Below are 12,499 nucleotides of genomic sequence, written 5' to 3'. Positions count from 1 at the left end.
ATCTTCAATATTTGCATATTTTAAATTTTTCGATTGAGTAAAACAAAGCTTTCTTTATTAAATTACACCCATAAAGCTTTCTTTATCAAATAATAAGTAACAAATATAGAATATCAGATAAAACAAAGACTACAAAACGTAGTGTTTTTGTATTCATTTTTGGTCACTGACATTTTTTAAACATTGTTTTAAATTTTATTTTATGTATTGCTACTTTTTTAATCCTTACCAGTAGGAGCAACTTTTACCGTGTCAGGTATGGACTTTTAACTTGACATGCATTTCCCCCGGTAATCCAATGCGGAAGTGGATCTGTGTCGCTGTTTTGTTTACAGAACGGATTTAATCCACGTGTGACGTTTAAACGAAATAAGGACATTGTTATTGACACCGTATTTTGGTAATAGCTCTGTAATGTGCTAATAGAGTCCGTCATGAAGAGCAGTTCGTCCGTGTCTCCGGCAGGCGGTCGCGGCTCGGGCTCGGTTCGGCTTGTCAGCCCTCCGGGATGTCCGCTAACCGCTCCGGTAGACGCTGCTGTTGAGTATTTAATGGTAAAAAAAGACTTTCATGCTGCTCTGGACACCTGCGAGAAAGGGCTTGAGTGTTTGGGCTCTTTTGCAGAGCAGGAGGAGAGTTGGTGAGTTAACAAAACTGTAGTTGGTATTAATTTACTCTAATCATCTTAGGTCATGTGTTTTCGGCTATCTTTTAAGTGCTTACTGATAATATTGCCTGGGATTATTATACCTTATTAGTACTAAGTTATAAATGAAAAGTTATCAAATTTATTTTATATACTTTTACTTCTTTTATTTGAGTTTATTATGTATATACTTTGTTCTCTTTAATGTTTAGGTTTAATATTTACAAATTACATAATTGTTGTTAGTTGACTATCTTTTAAGTGCTTACTTAAAATACCATCATCTTGCCTTTGGGTTATTATACCTTATTAATATAATAATAGACGGTTCATTCTGCTGTGGCGACCCCAGATTAATAAAGGGACTAAGCCGAAAAGAACATGAATAAATGAATAATATATTAGTAATCATTCATTCGTTTTCTTTAAGGCTTGGTCCCTTTATTAATCTGGGGTCGCCACAGTGGAATGAACCTCCAACTTATCCAGCATATGTTTTACGCAGCGGATGCCCTTCCAGCTGCAACCCATCACAAGGAAAAATATATTAATAATAATAAATAATCTATCAATTTCTTATATTGATAGTATTTCAGTGTGGCAGGGTTTCTCAAAGCTCATGAAGTGGTAAAATATTTAAAAAAAAAATATTTAAATGTTTCTTCTTTGGTATATTGATTATTATATTTTTTAAATGTATGTTTTAGTAATATTATGTGTTTTAAATGTAATGCTTTTTGCATAAGTATTGATTAATTCCCCTCCTGTGTATTCTGAAGGTTTTAATGTTTGCAAGTTACGTGACAAAATTGTTGTCGACTTTCTTTTAAGTGCTTTAATAACATAATTTTGCCTGGGATTATTCTGTACCTTATTAGTGAAACAAAATAAAAATAAATCAATATCATCAGAGCATTTCAGTATGTCAGGGTTTCTCAAAGCTCATGAAGTGGTAAAAATGTAGGATTATGAAAATATATCGTGTAATATTTACTATGGTATATTGATGTTTATATATTTAAATATTTTAGTAAATGTTTTAATGCGTTATGCATAAGTATTAATTATTTCCTTTTTATTTTCCTATTACTTATAATGTATAAAAAGTATTGATTATAAAGTATTTTGTTAATATATTGATATATGTTCAATGAAACTTTTTAAATTCAACATAATTTACTAAAATGCATTGAAAATAACATTTTAGCTATTTAATTAAAATGATTTCTTGATTTTGATTTTATTTTTTCTACCATATAAACTTAAAATAATTGTAAAAATCCTAAAATAATACTTGTAGAAGCAAAACAGAAATCTGTGTTACAACTTTAATCAAGTTTAATCAAACTTTTATTGACAAACTTTGTTCCAGGCTGTGTTGTAAAGCTATTTCTGTCCTTATAACTTAATTCTGCCACACTGAGATGCTATTTTATGATTGTGTATTTACTGTATCACAAATCTCATGCTTAATATTTCCCCCCCACAGCTTTAAGTATGCAGAGCTGAGAGCTGCGTTCACTATAATAGGTGTTCAGGCTCTGGCTGAGCTCAATCAATGGCGTACAGTCTTCTCTTGGGTTTTACAGCAGTATGGAGAAAGCGAGAAAATCCCTGCCAAGATTATTCAAATGTGGTAAGAAGAAATAACAATAGAAAATAACAGTAACACTTTAGTTTCATTCACAATATTAACAAACCGTTTACTAACACTACTAGCATAATAAACTACTAACTAACTGTTTATTGATATTTAGTAAGGTAGAAGTTGGGGTTTTGGGTAGGGTTATGGATGCAGCAGAATACTTAATCATACATACCACTAATGAACAGGTAATGTTTGCATAAACTGGAAGCTATGACTGTTTTTTTTTTTTACTATTGGGATGCAGTTCCTGTAGAAACGGAATATTAAAAGAGAAAACAGTGGGCGTGGCTTGTTTTTTCTACTGTGAGCTGATTGGATGTAGTAAAGTAGGCATTGTATTCAGAAAGATTGGGAAAGGGATAACAGGCACCACCTGCTCACCATTTCTGTTTGTTGTCAAAACTGACAGCTGGAGGGTGTCAATACTCCAGACAGACGTAATCTGACAATTTAATTAAAAACAAACATTTTAATTTCAGATTAGAGGACAAACTATTTATTTTATTTTTCTTAATGACATGCACAGATGAATTGTTCATCACAAAACTAGCAATGTGAGCTAGCAAAATCAATATGGTTAGTTTTGATTTAATGTGTACTTTAATATCTTAGGTAATAAGCCAGTAGTTAATAGCATGAATTGTGACCTAAAGTGTTTCCGAAATAACAAACAATATAAAGCAGTTTTACATAATTCCCAATGCTAATTATACTATTTTCCACAGCATTCTGCTTTATGTGAAAGTGGGTGAACGGGCTGTGATGAAGGATTCAGTCTGTGATTGGCTGCACTGCTCTGGTAACACGAGCCAATCAGGGTTCAGCACTGTGGCTGAGCTGTATTTCCTCCACATACTGTTGCCAATGGGTCATGTGACTGAAGCTCTGGAGATGCTGGAGAGTGATTTGGGTCTGGTGGCGTTTACTGATGAACAGAGACAAGCGGCTCGAAGTTTAGTAGACATTCAAAATCAGAAAAATGCATCATCATCATCATCGTCTAATACAAATCCAGACACTGTAGATGGGACGGAAACATCTAGCGTGTCAAAACAAGGTGACTCTCTTGTATATACTTGTGCTTCTGCTATTTTATAGGTTCGTAATGTTGTTTCGGAGGTCTCCTGCTATAGATTTACAGCCATACTTATATATTAAAGCATCAGGTGTTTGGAACGATTTAAAAATGCTCTGATTGGTCAGATGGCCCAGGCGTGCTGGGTTTGACAAAAATTTGTAAATAGGATTTTTTTGGGGATAGAGCCACCTTGGGAAAAAATCCATGTTCTACTTGCAATAACGTAGTATATCATAACTTATATGGATTTCATTATTTTATGATTGGAATTATACAATTGTGCAAAAAAAAAAATGTAAGCAATAATTTTAATCTTATTATTTATTATAATACATTAAATTACGTTTTAAACGGTACCGATATGTGTGAACGATTTCATAATTTGGGACAAATGTTTTTTTTTTTGTCGTTTAGGTTAAGCTCATAACGCAGTGCTTAAAGTTGTGTTGATAATTTCAGATAAAAATCCTTAAAAATACACAACATCACATATAATATAACATATAATATTGCTGTTAAACGATTAATTGTGAGATCACATATGAAAAAGTATATGTTTACAAAATAAGTTTGTATACTGGGTATATTATATATATTTAAATACACACCCATGTATATATGTATATTTATGTATAAATGTTTAGATTTATGTTCAAAATATCTATATGTAATAAATATTTATTTTATTTTAAATATTTGTATATATTTTATGTGTAATTTTATATATATATATATATATATATATATACACACAAAATAAGTATACACTTAATATGTAAATTTAAACTTTTTTGTTTACGCAATTAGTCACAATAATTAAACCGCACTATAATGTGAATAAGTTATCACAGAATAAGAATACATGAAAAGTTCAATTTTGCTAAAAAATGTCTCATAATTCCAAGGCAAATTTATTATTGATATTTGAATCTTTTCAATGCTTTTACTTTTACAAGCACCAATATTAAACACTACATGAAAGGTAGTCTGAAAAAGCATAATGGGGCAAATTATCATTATTACTATTTTTACTGATGAAGTGCTAATAGTTTTGTATTATTTTTTTATAATTATTTTTTAGTTTTTTTTCACCATTTATTAGGATAGGATAGTGGAGGACAGACAGGAAGTATTGGGAGCAGAGAGAGGGGAATGGTCGGCATAGGACCTCGAGGCAGGAATCGAACTCGGGTCGCCGTGAGCACCATGGTGCTGAATGACGGCCCACCTAACCACTAGGCTATTGGCGGCGTCACTTATGTATTATTTTAATATAACTGATGAAGATTTAATTGTATAGTATAATGTATGCAATCCTTTTATTTTTTTAAGCAAAAGTGTATATATAAAATACATTATTTCGTTTTTACAATTTTTTTTATTCTTATATTTATATAATTTAGATTATATTATATAATCTTATATTAATATTATACTAGTGTTATTCATTGTTGTTGATGTTTTTATTATTGTTAGAAACCTATGTATTAAATAAATGTTACTCATAAACTGTCAGTACATTTTATCTGTCTTTTTTCATGAAAGAGCCATTGAAGCCAATATGGCAATAAACTAAATTGTAAAAATAAAGGATGTGATGATGTATCTGTGTGATTGACAGGTAGATTAACCCTGCGGCTGAACTCTGTCATCAAGTTATTATCCAGAGGTCTCTCAGTAGCCAGTGTGAGAATCAAATCCATCTCTTTACGTAGAGTTTTCCTGGCTTTAATGTTGCTGTATCTGCTTATCGCTCGTTTAGACCCAGGTAAGACATCCAATAGCCCTTTTTACATGCTCAATTATTACGCTAATAATGATCATCTACATAAAGACTGTAACCTATTCTGTAATATTCCTCCACCTTCAGCTCTTCCTTCAGCTTTTCCATGGCTGTTCCGACTGCATGGACTCCTTCAGCAGATGTTTAATACCATGTTCGGTCCCTATTATAAAGCCCACAACAGGAGTTAAGGGTTTTACTGGAGATAGAATAGGAAAGTAATGATGCCATCCTACATTTCAGTACTTCATAGACCCTTATTTCGTCATCAGTTTTTGGTGCATTTACTTGTGTTACAAATGAATGAACTGATAACCTACTAACATTGGATGGTTCCCTTGGAGGGAACTAATTCATGCAGATCAGATATAATTTTATTCTATAATAAAATGTGTATATATATCATTGGGTTTGAATGTGTGTGCGTTCATGTGCATCTGCAACTCTACAGATGTTCATTGTACATCACACTGAAGTGTTATTGGTGAGAATTGGATAATAAAAGGAATACAAACGAAGACAATGTTGAAAGATTGTGAAAAAATAAAGAAATGGCAATAAATTAAAGTAAAATAAATAATAGTAATGTCATCTAATAATATAACAAATCAAAAACAATTGGAATGTACAATACCTAAACATTAAATAAAATAGAAATGTTCAACAGATTTTTTTTCAGCTGGATCCCAAAGCAACAGTTCAGGAGTTGATGTATTGAAATAATTAAAAGTAAATAAATTTACATGTACAATAATACATGTTAATGTAAAATAAATGTACAGTAATAAACATTTAGCTCCCCAAAATAAAAATAGCATTATTATTGGTAACACTTTAGCACTTTATTTTAACTTTAACCCTAATTAAACACTCCTGATCAAACTAATTGAGTCCTTCAGGCTTGTTTTAAACCTCCAGGTAAGTGTATTGAAGCAGGGTTGGAACTAAACTCCCAGGAACTGAGTTTGCCACCCCTGCTTTAGTATAGTGGTCCTTGAGTTAATATTAGTTTATGTATTTACTAACATTAGCCAAGTATGAACAATCTTGTAAAGCATTTATTAAGCATAGTTTAACATGAACTAACGCAGTATTAAAATCCAGTTGTGCTTGTTAACATTACTTACTAACATTAACATGAACTAACATTAACAAAGAGGAGTAAATACAATAATAAATGTATTACTAATTGTTTGTTTATGTTAGTAAATGCATTAAATAATGAACCATTATTTTTGTTACCTTATTTATTTTTAAATAACCTCTTTAAATGCATTAAAATAAAAACCCTGTATTTCGAAATATTAATTTAATCACTGGGGTTAATATTAATATTAGTTATTTGATATAAAATGTTAAACAGGTGTCCTAACATTTTATCCTGCCCATCAGATTATGCTACCAACACTATTTGAATGGTTCTGAGGTTGGGGTTAGGAATTAGTTTATATTACAGCTTCATACCACGTTACTTACTTTACATTAAATGAAGCCGTAATATCGTCCTAATTTACCTAATACCTAACCCCAGAAGCCTTCAAATACAGTGTTGATAGCATAATAATCTTATGGGTTGGCTAAAATGTCAGGACACCCGGTCGTGTTGGTGACAGAAACTGACGCAGGAAACGAAAGTGAAAGTAAAACCAGCTGTTTCTGTTTGCGTCTGCCTGAAACGCTGGGTTGTTACGAGTAAAACGAGAGTACTAGTATCTTGATAAGACAAAAACGAATAGTTTCCAGCAGAAAATCAGCAGCTTTTGCTATCAATATATGTGCGTGAATGGGAGACTACTTGAGTAAAATGGCATATTATCGACGGTACAACCGCTCTTCATCATGGAGCTCTTACAGGAGTTATGGTAAGCCCACCACTCTTGTATTCAGATCTTATTTTATTGATTTATTTTCATTTAAACACACAAAACAGGCTAGTTAAAGCAGATATAGTAACTAGCTGAAACAAACATGACGATTTGACTGACAGGTTGAGCAACCAATCATCATCTTGTTTTTTGACGTTAATAAAAGCTAAAGATGATGTCACGTGAGTATACTTATGATTCTCTTATACAAAATAAATAACATAACAGACGAAACTAACGAAAAATATCTTAAATATGATGTGTTTCAGAAGTGAGAGGCCTTTACAATGACGGTCTGTCCTGTTGTGTTAATGCTTTGCTTCAGTCCTTTTCTGCCACAACTGAACTGCTGGACATACTGAACAAGTACTAAAGCTTCATTATCAGTTGCATATTCAAGCTAGCCATGCTAAATCATGCTAAATACTTTTAAAAATGCCTGTTGTTAAAGATGGAATCCTTCAAATGGAATTGAACAAAGTAACATCCCGTTGCAGTTGAGGAACACACTGCTCTCTGTGAGGGACCCTTCACATCCAGCTCCACACAAAGCCTTTCTGAACTGCCTCTACCATCACGCCATTCGAAGTATGTATGCAGAATATCACACTTAAATGTTATGCTCACTGAAATAAGGTCTCTCTGAGTGCGTTTTGTCATAGTTAGTGGTGTAAAGTAACAAATTATAAATACTCAAATTACTGTAGTTGAGTAGTTTTTCTCAGAAAATTTACTTTATTAAGTAGTTTTAAAAATGTGTACTTTTACTTTCTCTTGAGTACATTTTTAGTGCTGTATTGGTACTTTTACTCCACCATTTTCCTTCAATCTGCAGTCACTACTTTTTTTTTCTTGTCTACGGTGATTGGCTTAGTATTGGGTGCCCAAACTTTTTCTTACGAAGGGCCAAAAACCAAACTTGAATGAGGCTAGTGGGCCAAGGGTAAATATAGTTGTCATGGGTAATTTCCTAATTTATTTAATAATTTAAAAAATGACTATAAAACATTGCTTTATATTAACTAATACATTAGTTTTTACATTTTATTATGAACTTATCACAGTAAAAATAAAATCTAATTTATAACAGAATTACACTAGTTTGTGCCTTGATTTGCTCGATGTCTTTTGCATAGTTCTCTTTTCGTCGAGTTACAGTATTTACATTTTTACAAATCTGATTTACAACATTTAATTGAAACAATAAAACAAACAAAAAAGGTGATGACTATCTCTGAACTCCGTGTTAAAGGCATTCGCCCCAGCCCTCTCATTCTCACTCTCCTCTCAGATGGGATGGTGGGCCAAATCAAAGGTTACAATGGGCCACGGGCCCTACACGGGCATCTCTGACTTTGTAGAAAAATCAGTCCTGTGATTCCTGTCCAATCAAATTGCACATAGAAAGAAATGGGTGCTTTATAAATGCAGCAAACTATCTGGAAGCATTAAAGGGTCCAAGAAGATGTCCAAACTCTTTACACCCAATGACCCAGAGACTGCATGCCACTGATGATTGATCTATACAGTATTATGACTGAAATGAGGTGTCACGGTGGCGCAGTGGGTAGCACAATCACCTCATAACAAGAAGGTCGCTGGTTCGAGCCTCAGCTGGGTCAGTAGGCATTTCTGTGAGGAGTTTGTGTCTCCCCGTGTGGGTGTGGGTTCCACCATGTGCTCTGGTTTCCCCCACCGCCCCAAAACATGTGGTATAGGTAAATTGAATAAACTAAATTAGCTGTAGTGTATGGGTGTAAAAGAGTGTGTATGGGTGTTTCCCAGTGTTAGGTTGCGGCTGAAAGGACGTCCGCTGCGTAAAACATATGCTGGATAAGTAGATTAATAAAGGAACTAAGCAGAAATGAATGAATGAATGTATGCATCAGTCGTTTACAGCAGTGTTTCCCAACCCTGTTCCTGAAGGCACACCAACAGTACACATTTTCAACCTCTCCCTAATCAAATACACCTGAATCAACTTATCATAACATCAGAAGAGACTCCAACACCTGAAGCTAATGGGTCAGAAAAGGGAGACATCCTTGTACTGTTGGTGTGCCTCCAGGAACAGGGTTGGGAAACACTGGTTTACAGCATAATACTCACTACTCTTGAGTACTTTTCAAAGGGCTGCTTTTTACTCATACTTTGCGCAATAATACAACAGATACTTTTTACTTTGCTGGCGCTACATTTTTGGGCAATGGTACCTTTACTTACGGATGATTTTTCAGTACTCATCCACCACTGCTTATTGTGTTGCAGGATACACTCAACAAGACGCCGATGAAATATTCCACATGATCCTCAATCTCAGTCTGAAGCAGATGCCTGATCATGAGCTGGTGGGTTTGCGTTTAAAGACCGATTAAAATCGAAATTTAGTGTTTATTTTGCTAGCTCACATTGTTATTTTTAAGGTGAATAATTAATCTCTGCAGGTTAATTCTCTGAAAAAAAAAATTGTTTTCATAATCTTTAATAAAAATTTGACCTTTTTGCTTCCGCGTTTGGAGTGGCGGTCCTTCTGTTGACGTTGGATCACTTTACTGATCCTTTTTTTTTACTGTGTAATCAAAACATTTGGACTGAATAGTACATTATGAAATTATTAGTACATTACAAGTTTGAATTGAAACGTTTATGTTTAAACAAACTTAATTATTACTAACTTCAGACTTTATATAAAGCCTTTGGATGATTCTAGTTTTAATTATGGCTGATTGGATTTTTCGGTTCATAAACTGTCCTTACAATGAAGCATAAATTAGTGGGTATTACATGTAAATCATGGTAATGTCATGTTTTTTTTTCACTCCTCCAGGCTCAGGAAATCCGCAGTGTTTATCAGATTGAGGTGGAAACACAGGTGACATGTATAGATTGCACATTTATTCACAGAGTGCCCAACTCCTATTTCAGCCTCCCTCTGGTGATTCATGAAAGGGAAAACACCCTGGTAAACATCTAAAAGTGATGCATTCAAGTTACTTCACGTAATTTATGTATGCCCTAATGTAGATCTCCTCACAATTTTCAGGAGAGCTGCATCAAATCTTTCTTCAAGAAACAAAATCTGGAGGTCAGCGAGAAGTTTTTCTGTGATCGATGTGAAAAGAAGCAATCATGCTCTTATGTACGTACTTTGTTTGCTTTATCATTAAGTTAAACTTGTAATCTGAATAATTTAATATTTAATTGTTGAATTTCTGACTTTTTTACTTCGAATTCAAGTCGATTTCATTCAGATTTCTGCACGCAGTTTGATGCACAAGTTAATTGTTTTGATTTTGTGCTGTATTTTATTATGCAGGAGCAGAAACTTGTCTCATTGCCTCAGATTCTGTGTGTCCACTTGAAAAGATTCAGAAATGACCGTGGATTGACTAAGAAACTCGACAGCAAAGTCACCTTCCCTGAAACACTGAATATGAGCGTGTTTGCTGCAGGACAATCAGAAAATGTATTTTGAGTTTATATTTTATGCAGAGCTTATAATGTTATATTATTTGAATGCATCAGCTGATTTAATCATCTTGTATGCTTTCTGTAGGCTGCATCTGATTCTCCTCAGGCTGATTACAGTCTGTTTGCAGTAATAGTTCATATAGGACATGCAATGTTTGGTCATTATACCGCTTTCATCAAACAAACGCAGGACCAGATGTGGTATTATGCCAATGACAGCCGCGTGAATCAAGTAAGAGATCAAGACTTTTGAGTATAACATTCATAAAAGGGAATCTAGTATGCTCCTCTTTACAAGATCTATAACAATGTCTCTAGAGTGTGTGTGTGACATTTAAGCTCAAAATACCTTACAATTAATGTTTTATAACTCTTTGATTTAGCCTCTTTTAGGCTTTGATCCTAATTGTACCATTTTGGTGACTGTGGCTTTAAATTAAAATGAGGTTGTGCTTTTTTCAAAAGAGGGCGGAGCTACAAATGCCTATGTGTCAGCATAGTGGCAGATTCAAAAACAAGACTAACTTCCTATGCTAATGAAGAAGAGATCATCACTAATGGGCGGGGCTTTCCCCCTCTGATGACACGTACAAAGGGAGAATGTCAATCAAAGTGTTTCTGCAGACTGTTTTTTTATTAAGTGTGATTATAAAAAACAAAAGTGTATACGTTTTTATTTTTAGAAGCTGGATATATTCACAGACTGTTGCCACACGACTGTTTAAACCTCTTATAATTGGGATTTTTACATAATAAGACACTGAATATTGTAATTTTGTGCGTTAATTATTTTATTCATTTGTTTTAGGCTACTTGGAAGGATGTGCAGAACACATATAAAGGGTAATTCGGTTTTTCACATACACTGACAGGACACTTTATTAGGTACATCTTGCTAGTACTGGGTTAGAGCTCTGTATACTTTTTTATAAAGAGACTTTGGTTAGACCCATTTTGCCTTCTTGAATATTGTTGTGGCATAGATTTAAAGGGTAAGTTTAACTAAAATAAATAAATTATTTATTAATTATTCACCCTCATGTCACACTCCAAGCCTCCGTTTTTCTTCAGAACACACATTAAGATTTTTCAGGTCAAATTTGAGAGCTCCCTCATCCTCCATAGGCAGCAAGGTTACCAAATTATTCAATAATCAGAAAGGTATAGCAAAAAAGAGACCATATGCCTTCAGTGGATCAATCGGAATATTATCAAGTTGCGAGAATACTTTTATGCACATAAAACGAAAATAAATACTTTTTCCACAGTTTCTAAACTTATCCCTTAACATTTCTTTATTTTCTTATTTACTTTGGAGGATCTTCCAGTTTTTGATGATAATATTTGTGTACTGTTTTAGAAGAGAAACAGCCTACTTGCTTCTGTACAGAAAGAAGAGTTTGGATTTGTCTGGATAACTGATGGGAAGGCTGCAGCCCTTGATGTTTTCTGCAATCAACACTATGGTTTACTTAATGCAAAAAAAAAAATTTCCTCCTTTCTATGAATTTGTGCCTTGTTTTTCATTGCAATTATGTAAACATTCCTAAAACACGATACATTTGCATGAGATTCAATATGGCATTATGCCTTGATTTCTGAAAAAGAGTATCAAAATGTATTTAATTTATGCTTAAAACAAAACAAAAATCTATTAATGTTTTTAATTTAAAAAGAAGTTTGAATTAATTTTATTTTTCTTACTTCACTGACAGATATGTAATTGTTATTTTTAAGATGACGTTTATCCTGTGGTGCTAAAAAGAATATTCCAAAATAGGACCAACATGTATTTTTTGTGTATAAGTCTACAAGTGTTTGAGATATAAATCAGTTCATGATGCATATATTTTTATGTTTATATGGGTTTACATAGGAAAGCATTTTGTATAAGATTACACTATTTTGTCAGTACAGATATTGTGCAGTTTCTGGATATACTTAAATAAAAAGTATGTTTTAAAGTAATGCTGTTTGACGTCTATTTTTGAAACGTCCTAATGTAAAA

General features: G+C 33.3%; 2 protein-coding genes across 2 annotated transcripts; both read left to right on the top strand.

The window, feature by feature from the left end:
- The first annotated feature begins 263 nt into the window (after positions 1 to 263).
- pex26 (peroxisomal biogenesis factor 26) lies at positions 264 to 5,556 on the top strand. The gene is made up of 5 exons (XM_056455127.1): positions 264 to 640; positions 2,136 to 2,282; positions 3,020 to 3,351; positions 4,994 to 5,140; positions 5,243 to 5,556. The coding sequence occupies exons 1-5, from the start codon at positions 435 to 437 to the stop codon at positions 5,344 to 5,346; spliced, it is 936 nt and encodes a 311-aa protein (XP_056311102.1). The 5' UTR covers positions 264 to 434; the 3' UTR covers positions 5,347 to 5,556.
- Positions 5,557 to 6,913: 1,357 nt separating this feature from the next.
- Positions 6,914 to 12,421, top strand: usp18 (ubiquitin specific peptidase 18). The gene is made up of 10 exons (XM_056455126.1): positions 6,914 to 7,017; positions 7,290 to 7,386; positions 7,472 to 7,608; positions 9,289 to 9,368; positions 9,848 to 9,982; positions 10,064 to 10,159; positions 10,337 to 10,486; positions 10,577 to 10,723; positions 11,300 to 11,334; positions 11,852 to 12,421. The coding sequence occupies exons 1-10, from the start codon at positions 6,939 to 6,941 to the stop codon at positions 11,907 to 11,909; spliced, it is 1,014 nt and encodes a 337-aa protein (XP_056311101.1). The 5' UTR covers positions 6,914 to 6,938; the 3' UTR covers positions 11,910 to 12,421.
- The last annotated feature ends 78 nt before the right edge of the window (positions 12,422 to 12,499 follow it).

The sequence above is a fragment of the Danio aesculapii genome, chromosome 4, assembly GCF_903798145.1.
Source record: "Danio aesculapii chromosome 4, fDanAes4.1, whole genome shotgun sequence".
Lineage (NCBI taxonomy): Eukaryota > Metazoa > Chordata > Actinopteri > Cypriniformes > Danionidae > Danio > Danio aesculapii.
This window is presented reverse-complemented; position numbering and strand designations above follow the sequence as displayed.

Coding starts and splice junctions, on each gene's coding strand:
- pex26 (XM_056455127.1), top strand. CDS start 435: ATGAAGAGCAGTTCGTCCGTGTCTCCGGCAGGCGGTCGCGGCTCGGGC. Junction 2,283..3,019: donor GCCAAGATTATTCAAATGTG/GTAAGAAGAAAT, acceptor TATTTTCCACAG/CATTCTGCTTTATGTGAAAG. Junction 5,141..5,242: donor TATCGCTCGTTTAGACCCAG/GTAAGACATCCA, acceptor CTCCACCTTCAG/CTCTTCCTTCAGCTTTTCCA.
- usp18 (XM_056455126.1), top strand. CDS start 6,939: ATGGGAGACTACTTGAGTAAAATGGCATATTATCGACGGTACAACCGC. Junction 7,387..7,471: donor CTGCTGGACATACTGAACAA/GTACTAAAGCTT, acceptor CTGTTGTTAAAG/ATGGAATCCTTCAAATGGAA. Junction 9,369..9,847: donor AGATGCCTGATCATGAGCTG/GTGGGTTTGCGT, acceptor TCACTCCTCCAG/GCTCAGGAAATCCGCAGTGT.